General features: G+C 48.1%; 1 protein-coding gene across 2 annotated transcripts in view; it reads right to left on the bottom strand.

The window, feature by feature from the left end:
- LOC149371155 (paired box protein Pax-6-like) overlaps positions 1 to 18,207 on the bottom strand; it is a 73,214-nt gene extending 55,007 nt beyond the window's left edge. For both annotated transcript variants that reach the window (XM_089564678.1, XM_089564684.1), the window contains exon 1: positions 18,031 to 18,207. In XM_089564678.1, coding sequence (XP_089420804.1) covers positions 18,031 to 18,058 — 28 coding nt within the window. In that variant the 5' untranslated portion in view covers positions 18,059 to 18,207. The remainder of the gene's footprint in view (positions 1 to 18,030) is intronic.
- Positions 18,208 to 20,921: the final 2,714 nt, after the last annotated feature.

Genomic DNA, 20,921 nt, shown 5'->3' with positions numbered 1-20,921 from the left:
ACTCGGGCTTATATGGCCTTATGAGGAGGAGGAGGAGGAGGAGAAGGAAGAAGAGGTGGTGATTACTAGCACAAAAAAAAAAGGCGCAGTAACTGGCTTGGAAGGGACCAACAGTTTATAATAGGTGGCGAGGTATTGGCAAGGGAATACACTAAGGCAAATGAAGATCGCAAATCCGGACCATGAAAGGAAAATAGGTGGAAGAATAAGGATGGACAGGAATGCATCATGAATGACAGCTTCACAATCCCTTAGAAGGAACTTAGATAACAGTTGTATCTTGCCAGCAGAAAGGGTATGGCGCAGGAGGTTCGAACGAAATCTTAAAGTTAAATAGGGGACCAGGCAGCGAGCTATGGAAAGCGAAATGATACAAGTAAACATCAAGAGAAAAGAAGAGAGCTGAGTGGATCAGGTAACAAGCGGGACTTTATATCGAGCACGGGAAAGGCATGTATATTAAGGAGAGCAGATCAGATAAAGATTAGCCATTCAGGGTAAAAGAGAAGATTCTGAGGCAAGGAAAACGTCACAGGTGACGTCAGAGGGTCAGGTTGGCGGATTAGATGAGGACGTTTTCGGGGTTAGGTTGGTGGCAGCTGGCACAGGACAGGCTTAACTGGGGAAATTTGAGACAGGATTTGCCCTGCAGTGGACGTAGTTTGGTCATGATGATGAGTTTCCATGCGAAGGGCAAATTGCGCACTCGGACCCTCGAGCTCAGTTGCGCTTGCGTTGCGATGGGAACGAGGTCATCATAGGACGGGAAGGGCCTATATGGGCACTGATGCATGCTGCAGTCTCGTCCAGCAGTGAAAAATGTGTTCTAACCGAGTGCTGCAACCGACAGCGAACGCACTTTGCTAAACACCACGTCAAAACAACAACAAAAAAAGCCCGATTGTCGCTATATCATATGCAACTTCAAGTATACGCCGCGAAATATCCTCACATTTTTTAAAGCCATTTCTTGAGTGCGTAACCTCACGTCTGACCCGCGATTTTTTTTTTCTTTCGCGCATTGCTTCAGTATAAACGTGTTCGTCAATGCCACCATATCTGCATGGCGGCTTCTTTTCCACGTTCTGGCGTCCAGTCTCCCCAGGAATAAACACTTTGGGAAGTTACGCAGCCTAAGGATGCATCGCAACATCCTCCTGACGGCAGCTCCAGACCCTGTTCCCTCGCCATCAGATGCCGGTAAAGCGAGAAAGGAAAAGGCACTGCCACAGTTGGACAATTAAACTCGCCTAATTTTGTTGTCAATGATAATTCCGAAGTGCCTTATTCCGGCTCACTCCGTCCGTCCGTCAATTTTTTTTACACGTAGATTTACACATATGGGTACGCGTACGCACACGCGCGCGCCCACACACACCCACGTACACACACACAAACGCCTACACACGCAGACACGCACGCAAGTACACACACACACACGCAGACACACACGCAGACACACATGCAAGTACACACACGTGTACACACACGCGCGCACGCAAGCACACACACACGCAGACGCGCACGCACGCAAACACACACACACACACAGACACGCACGCACGCAAGCACACACACACACACACGCACGCACACACACGCAGACACACACGCAAGCACACACACATCAAAACTTCAAAGGAACACGCGAGCTTACACCTAAAGGATTCGATCTGCATTTTCGGTGCCAGCGGAAGCCTATATCGAACCTACACCAGCCGGGCATCGATTATCGAAGATTCAGGCGCGCGCAGCGCGCCATGCATGGCTCTTCCGCCCGGTAGAACAAGGAACTCAGCGACCGCACTGATTGCCATCCGGCGGCACCTCCGCTTCCAGCGCCCCCTACACAGTTATACCTCCATACACGCGTCCATGCCATCCACAAACGTATTCCCCCCGTGCACTATACTTATCCTCGGCCCAGCGGCGCGCGGAGCGACGCTGCATGAGCGCACCTTCGAACCGCCGCACGCACAGTCGCGTTCGAGGCGGCCCGAATCCATCTTTGGCTCGTTATCGGAAGCCCGCTCTCGCGCGGGCGCACCCGCAGCCGCGGATGATACGGACGGAGCCTATACGGCGATGCGGCGCGGCTTCTTCCAATTAACGCCCCGGCGCAAATGGGCTTTTCGCCGCTACCGCGAACCCGAAGCGCCAATGAGGAGAAATTGAGCGCGCGCAGTCCGTGGCTTGGCCACGAAAGGAGGGTGGGTGGCCGTAGTGGAGTAAGGAAAAGAAACAACATAAAAAAAAAGAAGAGACGAAGGGAAACGGCGCTGGCAATAAAAGAAAAAAAAACGTTGCTGATAATTAAGCGATGTGATAAAAGAAAGCGCTATGTTTGCTGGTAGGAAGCAGCAAGAGTCAGCTGCGGTATTGAGACACGGGCAGAAAAAGAAGAGCGGAGCGAAAAGTTAAAAAAAAAAAAAAACTACGAAGTAAAGAAGACATAAAGGTGCGGCAGAGAAAAAAAAAGGGGGGGGGGGGGTGGTGGGGGGGGGGGGGGGGGGGCGCTGCAAGAAGAAAATGAAAGTTGCGCGAAGTGTTGGGGAAGGAATGAGGCTCGGAGGAAATGATGAGGCGGTCATCACGGGCCACGACAAACGAGCGGGAACGGATAAAAACAAACAAAAGCCGCGCAGTCGACTTCCGTAATGAGCGCCAGCACTGTGTTACTGGGGTGGGTTTCGAGTCATTTCGTGATTTTTTTTTTGTTTCTTGAATTCTTTCTTTTTGCCGTTCTGACAGGCATTGCAGTTGAATTCTCTGTTATTATATGCTTGTCAATTTGATTTTTGCGAGTGAAGAAAGAATGATTAAACTTTTCACACAGAAGCAAAAATATGCATAAGAAACATCAATAATTAACCGTGAGCCAAGGTACGAGATAGAAAAAAAAAAGACATACCGCATTTATCAAACACTTTTTGCGCATGAATAAAAGGGAAAAGAAAAAAAAGGAAGTAAAAATTTGTGAGCAGAATGTTGCAATAATCTCGCCATCTCCCCGCCGATGGAGAGAGAAAAAAAGAATATCGATCCGGTTTTTTAACCATCTCAAGCGAGCGGCATATTAAAAAAAAATAATGAAGGAGAAGAACAAGATAGAGTCATTAATAAGAAGAGAGCGTTAATTCTGACGGCAGGGGAAAGTAAACAAAGGACTCACTCGGTAATAAGTACCGCACAAGACGTGAAGCATGGCGCTGCTTTGTTCGAACTGCGCTAATATGACAAGCTCAATATGTCGAGACATAATGTGGACATGAGCTTGTCTTCTCTTCTTCGCTTCTTTTCTTCCTTCTTTCCTTATTTCTTGCTTTATATTTCGGCGTTCAATGTCACTGTTTCATGGTTTCTGAGAACAGGTTCCGGCAAATTATCCCGCACCACTCATATTTCTTATTGTTCCCTTGGTTCGACGTAATCAGAAATGACCGTCCTCGTCCTCTTAATGTCGCGCGAGCGGGCATTGCTTCAAATGAATCTGCGTTATCTTGCCCCATCTTGTAATCAATCAGAAGCCTTTACCCGTTCCCAGCGTCGTTTTCGATATGCGAGTGGCTATTCAGCGACGAACAAGGCTACTGGCGATATACATTGCTGATACGAAACATATGACGCCGCTGCTGGCGATTACGCAAGTGATTAAACCTCAAGAGCAGATTTGCGAGCGTAACTGATAAACTTCGCACCCCTTTCATGCTCGATCAGTAGCGTATACGAGCTGGCGGGGCAAATGAGCGTCTAACAAGTAGCCGCGATGTTTAATCGTCCTTCTTTAGCTGCATTGTGAAGATGATTCGTTAAGTCACCTCTGCGGGGAAGCAGAAATAACAGGCGTTTTCGTCCTTTTATTTTTAATCCCGTTTTAAAGCATTAGACTTTAAGCTGGTCCTATGAAAGATGTATAAAACTGTACACGGAAGAACGCTTCACCTGTTTTTATCTAAAACACAAAGATGTCCGGAACAAGAAACAATATGTTTTGTTGTAGATCTTGTTTTGCCTTACGTGGATTATACTTGTAAAAAGCAAAGACCATGAGACGAAACACACAAACAAGTGCTTATGTGTGTGTGTGTGTGTGTGGGGGGGGGGGGGGGGGTTCTCGAGGTATGTGTTTGCGCTAAACTTTTTTTACAAGATCGATATGCACCAACCCCCCCAAAAAGAAGTCTTAGTGCATGATGCCACGCGGGAGTGCAAATGGACGCGTAGACTTGTCCGTCACTTTACAAGTGGTGATTTATGGCAATTTATCTGACATCCTTCGAATTCACAAGGTTGGAAGGTTCAGCAGTGTTTTGTGCAGATATATACTGTGACTCATTCAGTGTACATCACCCATGGAACTACATACAGTATAAAACGTAAGCACACCAAGGGAAAATGTGAGCATTTCTGCAAGTTAGGTGTTGTCACCCCGGTGAACGAAGAGAAAACATCCTCTTTGCGCTCATATATTTCCTCTGCTATTTTAGTGTTATAGACCAAGACACGACAAGCGAAAAAGTAAAGCATGACTGTAATGTTTAAGCATTCGCGACAGCATTCTCGCCATTACGCAACAAGTTTTGTTGTCTTGCAATAAGCGGTAGCCAAGGAAGCCAATCCCGAAAATGGCTAATTGATCTCGTTTTCGTTACTGAAAAGAAAGGAAATGACTTAAGTTCTCAAAAACCGAGGTAGATGTCCAAATTGTACGCAGTCCAAAAAGAACTGAGAAAAAAAGTTTGTGACAATAAAAGGGAACACTGAAATCACACGAACCAAAGTTCAATGAGTTTGAAGAAACTTTATTTGCGGAAAAAGAGGAGGCACAGATTTCAAGTCGTGCAAAAATCAATCAATCGGGACTTGGTGATACGACGCCACAGTGAGGGCGGTTATTCTCGACATTCTTTCGAAAAAAAACCAAGGAGGTCGAGCTGAAGAATGCCTAAATAAACTGCGACATACCCCTCGCGCTCTTAAGCTCTGGTCCGCATAGACTTTTTCTGACTCTACTTTATGTTCCAGTTGAAAACTCTCTTCCTCATATTTTACTGATTTCTGCATATGGAACGCGGTTACATTTATTCAAGTGGAACTTTTATTTCAAAAAGTTCCACAGAAAGGGGCACTGCAAAGGTGTCCACGAGGGCAAAAGATAAGGCGTGATCATGATAGATATTGAATCGCCTATCATCCTCCCGCAAAAATTTTCAGTCCAGCATTTTTACCACCCGAGATACCGGTGATTAAAACAGCCACTGCGTTTTTCTTTTTTTAATTCATGCACAGGAGCGCGAGCAAGAAAAACTTAAGGTGACCATACTCCGGCAACGCTGATGTCACCCAGCCAACCCGGGTCGGTTGTTTACTTATTTTTTTTTTTTGCCGGCGTAAATGCACTATGTCTACCGCAGAGAACACAAGGGGGGGGGGGGGGGGGGGCAGGAACAGCGTCAGCAGCAAAACATAAAAAAAATCATGCATGCAATTGTGCACATCGGATGCAGCCTTCACATAAACACGTTCGTGCAAATGTAATTTATCGCAAATGTAATTTGTGGCGTCCAGAGGCTTTTAACTTTATTATTGCTTTAGCATTAGAAGGGTCTGGCAAGCGAAAATGGCTACCGTACGTTGTCTGTCAGTAGGCAGAGAAAAACAGGTTGCTTACCTGCCCACCGAGGCAAGTGCCAGTATACCACCTCGAGGTGCACGGCCTACTGAGGTATCAGGATATAACGAACTTAGCGCGTTGACCTCGGATATTACGAACCAAAGTGCACCACATCGAATATAGCGAGCGTCTGGCGGTCAACGTATTCCAACGACCCACCGATGATCGCCTAAGAGTTCTTTTTCTTCCGTATGCACATCACGGACTGCTCGTTTTAGTATACGGACTCCAAAAATTACGCCATCGCAAATTTTTTTGTCATTCGAGCAATAAACCTTCATAGGCCGCAGTAAACTTTATCGAGAGTTTCGTTGTGCATACATGCCCGCTCGATTTCACACAACTCAGGAGTCCGCGACGTAGTTCTCCATAGTCATACAGTGGTATTCATTGAAGGCGCTCCCATCCCTTCACTCCTGTCAAGCTGTCAAGCAACTCACCAATACAACGTCAGTGCATAGCTGTAAAAAACGGCCTCGCCATTAAATGTTTCACTTTTTGCTACTTTGAGGATATATAAATAAGAGTAACCAATCGAGGCTTCTTTTTCTTTACTCTTGATTGTTTTCGACCCCAGTGGGATCGTCAACCGTTCCGTCTCTTACAATAAGCCAAAGACGCCATCCTCTTCCATAACAACGTTACATGTAATAATCCATCCACTGCTGTTTAACCGGTTTTCAAAGGATTTTCTTCCTTGACATCCTACAGCCGCATGATCGTCTCGCCTTGCCTAAATTCGCAACGCATGCGTGAGTGCATATGGCAGAGGGAGTTGCCAGCTTTGATGCCGACCATAGCTTTAGCGGCAGTAGACGAACAAAAAAAAAAACAATATCGAAAAGGTGTAGGGAGCACGCGGTATTCAAAAGCGGCTTTAACGGGCATTTGAAGCGTTTGGATCTGTCAAGCGTGTCCTGTCTCATCCGTAAACCAGTCAAAGATTTGAAACGTAACCACGCTGTTTGTACGAGGGGAGTTCATTAAATGTTTTATATTTGACAGGGGTTTAACGTCCCAAAGCGAAAGACTGAGACTGGGTCTAATGCTCTTTCTTCTCTATGCGCTCACTGCGATATCTCTCGGCGTTTTCTTGCGAATATTGTGATTCCACTAATTTCTGCCAGATGCCACATCCCTCTCGGTCGAATTTCGATGAGGCGAAGTTTTAGAGGTCCGTGTACTGTGCGACGTCAGTACACGCTCAAGAACCCCAGGTGGTCGAAATTTCCGGAGCCCTCCACTACGGCATCCCTCACAGCCTGGGTCGCTTTAGGACGTTGAGTTCCCAAACATCAAATCAAACTCTCGGTCTAATGCAGCGACAGCCATGTTCATTCGAACATGAGATAGTATTTCATCGCTTCTAAGTACGCTGGTCGCGTGACAGAAGGTGACCTTGCCAGAACTCTACGCAATCAAGTTTTGTGTGCGGCTTAACGAAATAGGCACTGAAACTTACGCCGATTTAATTCGTGCATTTGATGGGGACGTCATGTCTCGTGCAACCTGTTTTCGTTGTTGCAAGGAATTTAAAGAGAGCAGGGGCGACCCTAAATTGCAGGGAGCGGATGCCCTTTCTAGGGGCCTGGCGCGCGGTGGCGCTCGGCTGCTGGCCCGAAAGACCCGGGTTCGATCCCGGCCGCGGCGGCCGAAATTCGATGGAGGAGAAATTTTAGAGGCCCATGTACTGTGCGATGCCAGTGCACATTAAAGAACCCCAGGTGGTCGACATATCCGGAGCCCTACACTAAGGCATCCCTGATAGCCTGAGTCGCTTTGGGACGTTAAACCCCAATAAATCAAACCAAACCTTTCTGACGAAGCCATCACAATAGAGTCTGAGATGATCAAAAACCGATGGGCATCTCACTGTCAGGCAGCTTATCCAATACCTGAGTATTTTAGTAAAAAGCACACACAAAAGTGGTCCAGGGATGAAGTGCCAAAACGCTCTGTGGGTTTAAAGGGCAGCCTCGAACAATGATGGCTAAGATGCAAAGATCGACAAACAAGGGAATGGTAATAACATTTTTTTCGACTGCAAGGAGATCGTCTACACCCATGCAGTTCCTACAGGCCAGACAGTAAACGCCGAGTATACTACAGGAGTGTCTTGCAAACATAGATGAGGCAACACATCTGAGGAAAGAGACCCGAACCCGAACAAAATTCTAAAAACCAATATGGATATTACTTACAGTGGACTACACGCCTCTCAATAATTAAGGAACCTAACCGCAATAGTTAAAAAGTTCAAAATTCAATATTAGTTAACCAGCCTGCTAGTTATCACGTCATAGCTGTATTCTCATGTACTTGACTGCTGACAATGCAGTGCCGAAAAACCGCTCTTCTAAATAAAAAAAAGCCTTTTTTTTTCTCATTCTGTAAAGTCTTAGGCGAAACACCCTGTATACGTGCATCTTACTTCGACACAGCGGCGCTCCCGTAAACACGTGCACGGGTCATCTGACCTCATGCTGCACGTTTCTTAGGACTGTCTCGATGCTGGTTAGCTGCACGGCCGTGGCTAAGATGGAACTGATTACGCTAAGCTTTCTTGGCGCAGTGTGACCTGCAGTGCGCAGAAAGGCAACAGCTGTATACCTGTATATTTTCCGGGCGCGAAGAGCGTCATCGTTGTTGACACCCTATGTTGGGCACCAAAAGCTGGGTAGGGGGTCACGCAATTTGGCGACCAACGTGGGGTCACTACTATTCGGAGCGATAATAAGCATATGTGAGCGACCGTGTATTCGGAGGTGTCACTAAGCGCGGTCACGTCGGGTCTCGTCAAAGCTTCAATCCTAAAATGATTTGTGGGTAAAAACCGGAGACTAACGCACGGCCTACAGTCAAACCAATCCGAAGCAAAAAAAAGCTTTTATTACATCCGACATACGTAATTTTTTTATGAAAGCAACCACAGTGTAATCCCATAAGGAAACCCGAATTCAGACACGTGCGTCTACTCACCGCGATGCGAGTGCCAGCCAGTGTGGTGTGTGTGGTGTGTATGTGTGCAGACATCACCCGAGAAACTCATTGTATTATGCCATCATCAGCCTTCATTCGCACTTTCCTTTTCCTCCTCTTCCCTTTCCCCTGTGTGGAGTAGCAGGCCAGGGCCATGTTACCACCGGCCGACCTCTCCACCTTTCCCTCATTAAAATTCCTTTCTCTCTCTAGACACGCGCACACAATGTCGACGCTCTGTGTGTTGTGGTCCATGATTGTGCTAACGTGCAACTCTCGCCCCATTTTAAACACGCGTATTCATATCTGTCCTCGCTGCAGGCATTAGAAAATGTGGCCAGGTGTAAGGTCCATCTCGGAGGCAATGCGCTAATCTGGACAGATAGCATTCGCTCAGAATGAGTATTTTTGAGTATGCCAGGTCGTTTAAATGGGAGCAAGATTAATTTTATGACCATCAAATTTTATGTGCAAAAAAAGATACGCCGCTTGGATTCCGTTTTGGTTTGGTCTCAGCAGCATGTAACACTCAATAAAATACCACACGAGCACGCGAAGTTTACGCTTGCTTGACTATCCAATAATTCGTGGTGTATCAGTATTTGCCATAGCGACGACCGACGATTTCGTCTTACACATACCCGCACCTTCCAGCTAGGAATTAACCGACGTAAATTCCACCGCTGGCCCCGACTCCAGCCCACACCCTCTCTACCTACAGATAAGCTCCTACCAGCCGAAACAAGTATACGGACTTTTTTCTATATCTGTTTTGCTTGGTTAAGCTAGCCTTATAAGTAATAGAGACCTCCCACATTCAGCAACTTCCTGATAATACGACTTCGTGAAATATAACCACGTTTGCGTTTGTTGTGTTATCACTGTCCATGGGAATTCGAAAGCGACCGGAGGAGTGACAAGTGGGGCGCGCCCAATTTACCCAAGACTCAGGTTTTAGTGGCGGAGTAACGGAAGTTTCAGGACGTATGACGCCACAGTCACGAAAAGGGTCTCGAGCGTCCAATGCATGAAACTTTGATGTTATCCTCTCTCTGGGAAATGGAGGGACGAAGAAAAGAGAAGAGGGTGGCAAAAGGCGCATAAAATATCTGCGCCACAGACGATACAGTTGCAGGCGTGTCGAATAAATATATTCATCACAGCGATTTTGTCACCGATTCTGAAAAGTATAAAAGATGTGGGCATATACAACTTCTGGAGTAATATAAAATCTTCGAAAGCGACGAAAAGTAAACAGAAAAAGGTCTAAAGAATAACTAATCGAATGCTTGAATAGTCTTGCATGCATAATGACGAATTTAAGCTACTGCATCTTTCAGAAACGGAATGCAAGCTGCGTTGATTGGTTTGGTTTGGTTTATTGGGGTTTCACGTCCCAAAGCGACTGAGGCTATATGAGAGACGCCGTAGTGAAGGGCTCCGGAAATTTCGGCCACATGGGGTTCTTTAACGTGCTCTGACATCGCACAGCACACGGGCCTCTAGAATTTCGCCTTCATCGAAATTCAGCCGCCGCGGCCGGAATCGAACAAGCGTCTTTCGGGCTAGCAGCCGAGCGCCGTAACCACTGAGCCACCGCGGCGGGGCGCAAGCTGCGTTGATGAATTCATGGCTGCCGAAACTTCATTCTACAAGCAGTTTCATATTCAACAGATATTTATTAAGAATGCTATATTATTTACGTAGCACCTCTTCTCAGGTTGGATTATCTTCCAGACGGATACGTTGTTCGTGCATATTTGTAAATATTAAGTTATTATTACCTAATCATATCCATCAACTTCCAAAATTAGCTGCATTAAAACCATTGCACTGAACAAAGTAAAGCTTTCCACATATCGTCACCGGCTTAACTTCCCCTTCTGAAGGATAAAGACCTCACCCATACCCCTTCATTTAACCCCTTGCAGTGCTATCTGTGGCCGCCTTATCTTTACAAAGTTCCTTATCTCCTCCGCTTACCTTATACTCTCACTCGCATCCTGCTACACTGGCCTTCTCCTGGAAACCACTTCGTTAACCTGAGAGGGCATCGGTTACCTCCCGTTCGGATTACAAGCCCTGCCCATGCCCATTTCGTCTTCATTTCAACTCCCATATCTAAATACACGCGATATATCTCGCCATTTTCCTCTTGCGTATATAGCTCTTCAGCGCCACGCACCATGAAACGCTTATATTGACACGCTTTTAATCGACCACCTCGCTGCTGTGTTTAAGCATCCTGTAGCGCTGGTCAGGCCCTTCTTTATAGCGGGGGCGCTTGACTGGGAGCGCGTTTCACCTGTAACTGCCTTGGTAACGACTGTTGGATACAACGAAATCTAATTTCCGTCGGATGGTATCTTGTTACAGCGCGAGTGTCTAACGCATTCGCGACACCGATACCGTCGAGAAGAAGGCATTGACAAAGCGAAATCCTATCATGGGGACAACACACCGCAAGACTGTTCGGCGAAAGCAAGACGACGACAAGGGGGCGTGCTCAAGCGACCAAATGAAAGGTGATGCAGCCAGGAAAACCACGCCGCCCTTTGGTTGCAGCGGTCCGCCTAAGCACAATGTTACTAGCACAATGTTGCAAGCACAATGTTGTGTGTACATGCTTTGCAGTTGATGTTCTTTCAAGCTAACGCGGTATTGAAAGAGCGAATAAAAAATACTATCGCGTAATACCTTCTTACAGCGAAAGCTGCAATAGCTTTGTACAAGCCATTTAGTGGAAGCAGTTTTTAGGACGCACAACGGCAGCTGTGCAACGTGCTAAGCGTAACCCCCTTTTTTTTATTTGCAATCGAAACGCTACATCCGTTCGTTTTGAAAAACGTAAAGGCGTATAACTGCTTTAATTTGTAAGCGGACCCCCCCCCCCCCCCCCCCCCCCCCCCCCGCCCCTTGTTCTTCGACAGGCAGTTATGCACCTTTCCTTTCCCTGAAAAACCGATGGAGGGTTTAGACCGCCAATAAGGCAACACTGCGAACTAGATTATTTGCTCAGTGCAAGCGGGCCCCGGAGTCCGTGAAGTGTTCTGGGAACGCGATCGAAGCGAAGACCGCAATTAGCCTGTGAGGCTGTTTCACCTAAGACTTCACACAATTTTTAAAGATAGTCTTTTGAAGCTAGACGAGCGCTTTTTTTCGGCATAGCATTGTCAGCGGTGCATTACTTCAGAATACAGCTAAGACATGCTAACTAGCAGAACGGCTATCTAATATAGAATAGTGAACTTTTTAACTACTACTGTTTAACTCCTCAATTATTTAGAGGCGTGTAGCCCATCGTAATTGATATCCATATCAGTTTACAGAATTTCGAAAACGCGGTTGTCCTCGACGCTGTGGCCCAACAAATTCTGGCTATTTCGACGTGTTACGTGCACTGGAGAGATTGCTTTGCCTGCAAGCTTTTTGAAAGGGCATGTATTTTGGCGCGATGTAGCTAGACTTTGTTGGAGCGTTCTCGAAATTCTAAAAACTGCATGGTGGGCGACACGGCTGTCAATAACTGAGGCGCCTAACAGTAATAGTTAAAAAGTTAACAATTCAGTATAAGTTAACCATCCCGACAGTTAGCACATCTTAGCTGTGTTCTCATGTATTACATCGCTGAAAATTCCATGCCGAAAAAAGCGCTCTTCTAACTGAAAAAGCCTATTTTAAAGATTGTGTAAATTCTTAGGTGAAACGCCCTGTATATAGACGGAAAATCGGGCCTGTGCGACGCCGGACCGGGCAGTCGCCTGTGCAACGTCAAAATAGGCCCGCCACTCCAGACTGCTCGGCCATCAATGCCAATCAGCTTTCACTGATTATAGCGCTAAGCCGGCAAGCTTGGATCCAATATTTCTTTTTTTATGCGAAGCATACTACTTTAGCTACCACTTCAGCCCTTCACCGTGGTTATGTGCCTCCAAATCACGTGATACATGACGTCACACCACGTGACACGATGACGTCACGACAGTAGAGAAACGGGGGCCCACCTCGCGCCGTCGCTGTGGCTGTGCGCCTCCAAATCACGTGATACATGACGTCACACCACGTGACACGATGACGTCACGACAGTGGAGAAACGGGGGCCCACCTCGCGCCATCGCTGTGGTTGTGCGCCTCCAAATCACGTGATACATGACGTCACAACACGTTACACGATGACGTCACGACAGTGGAGAAACGGGGGCCCACCTCGCGCCGTCGCTGTGGTTGTGCGCCTCCAAATCACGTGATACATGACGTCACAACACGTGACACGATGACGTCACGACAGTGGAGAAACGGGGGCCCACCTTGCGCCGTCGCTGTGGTTGTGCGCCTCCAAATTACGCGACACGATGATGCTTCGCATTCTCCAGGCTTAACCAAGTTAAGCCTCAGCTATTTTTTCCAAGAAAGTCTATAGCTTCTTAGCAGAATGAATCTTCGGTCAAAGAGATGTCAGAAACGCTATAGGTGACGTTTCGGAACCCGCATGGGTTCTTTATACTCATAACAAAGAACCGGCCGTGAAAGATGCATGTTTATGTAACCTTAACTATAATCGGCGCGGAAATCAATGTGTAAATCGTTGCTACCGAAAGAAATTTGTCAACGTGGCTGTCCCTGGAATCATTGATCACACAGACGGATACACACAACAGAACAAAGGGAAATCTTCACCCGGCTTATTACAAATAATCAGACTAGTTAAACCTACATGAGCTGCAACTTTCACGGCCGGTTTCATTCCGAACAAGAAACCCGCGTACGGATTGCGAAACGTAAACTAACGTTTTTGACGTAGTCATGTGACCGCAGATTCATTCTGCTATATACAATGCTACTACCAGACGGAATTCCGTGAAGCCTTGGACTCTATAGCTTTTCTTTTCCTCTCATCTTATACCTGTTCTCAATGCCTACTTAAAAACAAAGATCAATAAAAATAAACATGTCATGCGTGGGCCTGTATAGAAAGGAGCGATTCTTGTGCATAATAATCGTATGCCCTTTAGGAATTTTTTTTTGTTTAAGAAAGCAAGGAAAGAGTGTGGAGAAGACCCAAAACTCCGAAAATGCATCAATATTAAAAAAGCGCTCTTAACCGCTCGAACCGGTCACGCGGACACAACGCGGGAAAGAGCAGCGCATACTTAGTGCATTTCCTTCTGCGCTGACACCCTCCACGTTAACCAGCACGATTGCTTCCACAACGTTACTTATCAAAACATTTATCGCTGCCCGTGGGTGTTCTCGACACGACAGGCTCCCCGCAAAGCAATGCAGCCGAATCGGCACGAAATGCGTAAACCGTGTTCTTGAATGCGCACAATGTACCTAATCTAACGACCGTACACGTGCCTCTGGTAAGATAATGGATCACACTTAAAATGGGTAATCGGAGGTGAAGAAGACAACACAAAGGGTGTAACATGCAACGCGCGTTTTTATAGAAATGCATTTACAGATTCCCCCCCCCCCCCCCCCCCCCCCCCCCACGGCGCTGAACACCTGCGCGCGGGGTGACCACTCTACACGCATGGACAAACACTTAAGTGCCCGGCGCGGTTATTATAGATACGCATAATATGCATAAACATGCGGGGCTAAAAGGGTTTCAGAGAAACTGAAGGCATCTGGGGGGTCGCGTTGCGCTCTCTGTATAAAGCGCGCGGTTTTTCGATAACCGTGCGAGAGATAACGAGAATTCGCGAGGCGACCAGCCGAACTGGTTCTGGGCGCGCCGCCCGCGCACAACCATGTTGTCGAACATTCTTGGAGAGAAATTTTGAATATCGAAAAATTGTAAGCTACTGTTATGGAAATATTCAAGGTAATGGTCCATTCTTCCGACGCGCAGAAATTTTTTTCTTTTCAAGTTTTTCCATCGCTCGCATCGATCGGTTAGGACGGCCATAGAAAACCAATGGGGAACTCTTTTGACGATGACAATAACGTTGATAGCAAACAAATGCAAGGCTATAGGCAGATGATCTGCGAGTGTATTGTTTGTTGAAGTGAAATCTTACAATATACGAAAAAAAAATGCGTTCATAAACTAATTTCGGTTCAAAAATGCTTTTGTCCAGAATTGTTGGGCACGAATACAGCACGTGTATGCAGTTCACATGTCGCGGTGAACGGAGACCTTGAAAAGACGAAAATGAACTTCTACGGGGTAGCCGGCACACATTCGCCATATTGTGCACCAGACGTCCGCAGTGATAGCCGCGCATTTATAGAGAATATTAATGTCACGGATCCTTAGAATTTACAGAAAAAAAAAACTAAACAACTATTGCATTAGCAGAAAGAGTATATAGTTGAAACTATGGAAAAAAAGAGAAACGAACAATACAGAGCACTTCTGTACATTCACTATACGTCCAATATATATGGTCAGATCCGGCAGTGGTATGAACTACTATGTGCATACATAAAACATCTTAAATTAATGTTTGAGAAATTGTTTCTTCGCGGCAACAAAAAAAAAAACACCATCCTTGTTGAGTTTTTTAACATGCTTCTGCCGAAAAACACGCCAAGCAAACCGGACTTACGGAAAATGCTAATAAATGTGCGACAGCAATCAGTACGAGCTAATCAAAGTAATGTCTTTATTAATACTTTCCCACGGAGTGAAACAGCACGGGGCCATGAGCCACGCTGCCGGTATATAGAGATCTTCGAACTGATTTACGTCACCTGATGTTCCATGCCGTATAGACTGAAAAGTACGTCTCCTCATTTCTCCTCGAATTAATACCGCCTCATTGTACTGATTACAGGTAGCGGCTAAATAACCACATGAGGTCTACCACCATCTAATGCAGTCATATTGAAAGTGTTGCTCCAGGACGATAAACGAATCGGTCACATCGCCGTTCAGCTTCGTACGTATAGTAAGAAAGGCGGCTGTGTAAAAATTAGTAGTGAATAAAAATTTCGGCAAAGACAATTAGGACTGTCTACGGGAATTTGAAAGCACATCTGCCCCTGCAGTGACACCCACCCACGCATATGCGCGTGTAGCACCCCCCGCAATGGTGTAAGGCGAAGGTTGTCTCACAATTTTGATACAATTGGTTTTGAGGGAAGGGAATGGCGCAGTAACTGTCTCACATCTCGGTGGACACCTCAACCGCGCCTTAAGGTGGATTCACACGACGGACCGCTTCACGGACCAATCGGTCACGTGATGTCTGACGCGCGGTCCCCCCGTCCGCGGCGAGCATTCACACGACGGGAGGAAGCAGCAGACGACAGCGCGGACGAGCCAGTCGGATTGTCGCATTGTCGGCGTAATCGTCTCTGTGCGTATCCCACAGAGCGGGAAAACTTTCCACAAGGGCAAGAAAAAACAAGGTTGTGTCATCTGTGAACCTAGAACCGTACGAACAAGACGCGCTTTGGCTGTTAGAAAGTTCGCCAAGTGGTTCCATCTTCGCAGCTGTCAACAGGACTATGTAGTTTTTCACGCTCTCATGTACTTTGGTTCGACCAGAGGCTTGTATTGGATTTTGTAAGCTTGCTCGTTGCCAGACTAAACAGTTTAACCGCTACTGCTTTGAGAGTCACGGTCAAGGATCTCAAGCAATCCGAAGTGTGAAAAGGTCTCTCGGCCATATCACGAATCGCTGCTCGCGAGTGAAGCGGAGCAGCAGGAATCAGTGACGTAGGGTCACGTGATGCCCATCCGCGAGGGCACTTCGCGATTTGGTCCGTCGTGTGAATCCAGCTTTAAGAGAAGAGATAGAGAGTCTGGGAAGGCATACAACTGAAGGCGCATATGTCGTCAGTTCGAATCCCTGTCGCAAGCTAGCCTCCAACCTGACTAGCACATGCTTGTACGACAAACGGTTGCGTCACAATTTTGGCACGAAAGTAGTCGGGAAAAGTGGTGCCACATTGAGGTCGGCCAATGCGGAGTATATATGTATATAGACGAACGAGATGTATATGAATGACTGGAATGGCGGTGCTCGGCCTGTTGTGTGCGTCCTATAAGACCGCTTGATGACGTCACCCTATTTTTCTTGCATCGCTGGGATTTCTGCACCCTATGCGAGTGCACTAAGCACACTTCTAGCTTTTCTCGTAATAGTACCAGTAATTCATTCGCATTAAAAGAGAACGTGAAAAGAAAGCGTCCGAATCTATTTCGGCATCCCAAGAGAAAACAATCACAGGCCCTTCATTATCACCTGAGGATGGCATAACTTGCGGCAGTAAATACGGCTCAGATCACAAGAATAAGAATCCGATCAAGAGCATGCAGACAACAAAACGTAATTTCGCAAGCGCAACTCGAATAAGACATAAATCGAAGCGTGAAATGAAGGAATATCCTCAACGAAGCCTGTCAATATGCCTCCCGGTACTGATTCTCATTGGCGTCAATAACGTACGGGTCAATATCTAGGTAAAAACCTAAGAGATTTCACTGAGCCTTGCTTACTGGAAACGAGGTCTTAAACTTCTTTATCTCCTTTTTGTTTTCGCGCAGTAGTTAAGACGGTCGGGATTTCATAAATTAACACTGCATGCAGTATACCACAGAAGTTGATTCCGCGAGATATATCTGCCTTCGAATAAAACAGATATGCATATGTCTCGTGCAAATGCTGTACTACCACTTGAGCCAAAAGAAAGGAAAGGAGCAAATAAGCGATCAAACATCAACGTCACGTGGTACTCGAGAGATGAATGCAGCCAGGCGTGATGTTTCACGTGCGCTATTAGATGAGGTCAATGGTTTCCTTATTCTTCTGCACAAGGTCGCGACTACGTTCAAGGCGTGGCATGTCTATCATGAACCAAAACACCATCAATAAAAGAGCCGCATAGAGAACACCTACGAGGCAAACACTCTAGCGAAGCCCGTTTGACATGCTCCGTCGGGCGACCCGGCTATCGCGGAAACAGCGCGAACTAGACCGCCGAACGTCAACTGTTTGTTTGTTCTTGCCGCCGTCAACGCCAAATACTCCTGTGACCTGTTTGAACACTGTCGCCCCGTAATGGCGCACAGGCACAGCCGATAACGAAACCTCGCAATGACGGTCGTTGTCCGGATAAGGAACAGAAGAGAACGAATACACACTCCCCATCATTCATTTCTGACTTGTACCACCCGCATTCAGCTCCGTCCGAAATCCGTCCGCGCACAATCCGACGCACGTGCTCGCCGGAGGACGGGCTGAGCCGGCGGCGAGCGGCGTAAGCGTACCGCGCTACCCGAAACCGGCGTTCCCGCCTAGCGGAATCGTTCGCTCCGTACACGACCACTCCAAGCATGCGCGGGAGCTACGTGAGAGCGCGCGCGCGGACAGTACACAAATCCGCATTCGAATCCGGCAGCGTCGAGCTCGAGTACTCACCGTCCGTGTGGCAGTCCCAGTGTCGCATGGCGGCCGGGGTACAGGGGAGCGCGGCGCCGGACGCCGCTCGCGGTTCGTGACACGCTCCCGGGGTGCTTTTTCAGCGTCTCCGCGTGGCTGCCATCTTGAAACGCTGCCGGCCGTGCGCTCGACGCGGCTCTCTGCTCGCTGTGTCCCCTCCCCCCCTCCCGCCGCCGCCGCTGTGCGCCCCCTCACTGCCTCCCCCACCCGCCACCACCAGCGGTGCCCTCCCTCTTAATACGAGGCGAAGGAGGGAGGGACGATGGGGACCCGACGACTACGTAGGGCGCGAGTTCTGCGAGGGCGGAGCACCAGACCCCACCATCCCCTCCTCCACTGCAAGCACCGCCCCTTTGTTGCATGAGCCACGCCCCAAAATTTTGCGACGCCCCGCCCCGTGCAACGGCGACCACGCCTCCTAAGTTACCTGAGGATCTGCCTTTCTTTTTTTTCGGTGGAGGAGGGAGGGAGGAGTCTGGTGAGTTGAGGAGGCACGAGGATGAAGAGAGAGAGAGGCTGAAGGGCACCGGGGAGCGCGCCGGCGGCCGAGCTGCCGCTGCGCCGACCGGCGGCGGCGGCGCCAGCTGGCGTTCGCGTGCCGCGGGCCCGTTCTTCGCGGGCTCCGCTGCTCGCTCCGGCCGCGCCCGGCTGGCTGGCTGGTCGGCTCGCTCGCGCGCGTTGAGTCGTGTAAACAATGACGGGCGCTGCTGGCTACGCCGATGACGACGACGACGACACTTCCGTTCCGGATAGATTGGTTTCTTAACGGATGGAATCCATAAATGCGTGCAGTGGGCGAGGGGGGTGCTTTGCGTCGGCTTTGGTGGGGGGGGGGGGGGGGGGGCATATCCTGAGAGGGTGAGGGGGATGCAGTCCTTCTCAGTGAGTCCGCGTGTGTCACGTGTTACACGCACGCATGGTGTGCGAAAGCGGAGGGGGGGGGGGGCACACAGTGTTGAATTTGTTCCACGAGGCAAGGATGGGAAGCCGTTAAACGAGGCTTACCTCACACTGCGACCCGTCTGTGTGGAGCGACACCAGGGGGGATGGGCGGTCTCTCACAAAACGATGGGAGTTACAGGGGAGCTGGGGTGTCACGTGATGCGTGAGGCGAGCTTGGGTGGCGTCGAACCGTTACGCAACACGAGCGACCCGTGCGCGGCAGAGATTGAGTGGGCCCGTTGCAGCAGCGAATATTGGCACTGGCGGCAACAGCAAAATCGTTGGACGCGCCCGCACAAGGCTCTGGCAGGAGCCGGCCCCGTGCTCTGAGTGACACGCACGCGACGTTGTTCGTCCAGACTTTTTGCCGTACGTCACTTCCCGCTCTCCCGATTCGCTCGCGCGTTAAGCCCCGCGTAACGTTTTCCTGGAGAACCAATTAGATGCGGCATATTGGCGCAGCATCACCTCCACTTTTTTTTCCCTCTTTCTCTCTCAAAACTTTACAGCTGGTTGCCACGGCTAGCAATAGCACCAGCTGTTACTACCGAAGGGGCTGTGCCGAGCCTTGAGGTATGAAGTTTTGTCTTTCTTTGTTCTGAAACGAGTATGATTTCTGCTTCCCCGCTTTAATTTGCCGGACGGTGAAGGCGCTCTGAGTTTTGCTTGCCTTAATCTTAAAGCTCATTCAAACATATTCATTCGCATAATGCTATCAGGCTGCATAAGGAAACCAGTGGTCCTTTCCGCCTATAGAGTCTGCGCGTCATCGCGCAAATGCAAAGAAAAGGAACAAAGAAAGGGAAGGACGATGAAGATCATATTATTCCTGCCTTTTAGTACGAAAGCAGTATTGGCCTCATAACCTTGAAAATATCGGTGTGTGGTGAAGCCTCTGAAGTTAGTCTCGTGATGCGGGCGATGGTGAGAAATAAACGAGACTTTGAATGAGGGTAACCTTGGCCAACCTGGAGAAACCGAATATTGGCACGACTAGGATTCGAACCCCCGGCGCCGCGAACTGATGAGCTTCACTGGCCACTGCACTCTGAGAGTAATGCTCTCACCTATTTTTTTTTTCTTTATTACCTGAACAACCACATGCACAGACCAGAAGGCATCACATCACCACAATGACGAGAACGTGAAATGCGGTTTGCAATATAAGATTCACCCTGTCTTCGGTTCACTATGCTATCGCCGCAGCCGATCACGCTTTGTGTGAAACTGGAACACACTCTCGCGCTGTTCTGTCGTCGTCTTCACCAACTTCCATCAGTGCACAAGTCACGAATGGAAAGTAAACGCGCTCTCAATCGCGCTTTCAGGTACAGGTCATTGGTGTCCTCCTGCAAATACCATCTTTCGCGCAATATTTCGCGGTTAGCAATGCTAAACCGCCATCAATTTTTTTCTCTTTCATTTCACGAAGCTTAATTAACGTCGGTTCTTCATGACATACCGTAGCGCTCCTTTCACCACATAAATCCCCCGCTGCGGCTGTGGCGTTTCGATGGAGGCACTTAGCAATTACAATTTACAATTTATTTCCACATATATATCGCAGGCTCTGATGCTTGGTAGCATATTCGTCGCGTGTGATGAGAGGTCATGGGGCAAAGTGACACTTCTTTCAATTTTCCTTTGGACTCAGCCAAGAATATAATAAAGCAGAAGTGTAATTGAATGAATATCAGTGGAGCTGCTGTTCGATCTCGAGACTGTTTCTTGGACGTATTCATTTCTGTAACTCAGTGGTTACGGTGTCCTGCTACTGAGCTCGTGGGCACCGGTTAGATTCCCTCAGTTCCATTTCGGTCTAGACGAAAATTCGTGCGTGCTGAAATTTCTGCTCTTCTTAAAGAAGTGCAGGTGGTGATCAGGATTATTCAGGAACCCTCCTCGTGCCCGATACTTCGACTTTCTCT

The sequence above is a fragment of the Amblyomma mixtum genome, chromosome 1 (genome assembly GCF_055824585.1).
Source record: "Amblyomma mixtum isolate Tamu chromosome 1, ASM5582458v1, whole genome shotgun sequence".
In the NCBI taxonomy this organism is placed as follows: domain Eukaryota; kingdom Metazoa; phylum Arthropoda; class Arachnida; order Ixodida; family Ixodidae; genus Amblyomma; species Amblyomma mixtum.
Note: the sequence above shows the minus strand (reverse complement) of the source record. Positions and strands in the feature narration are given on the sequence as shown.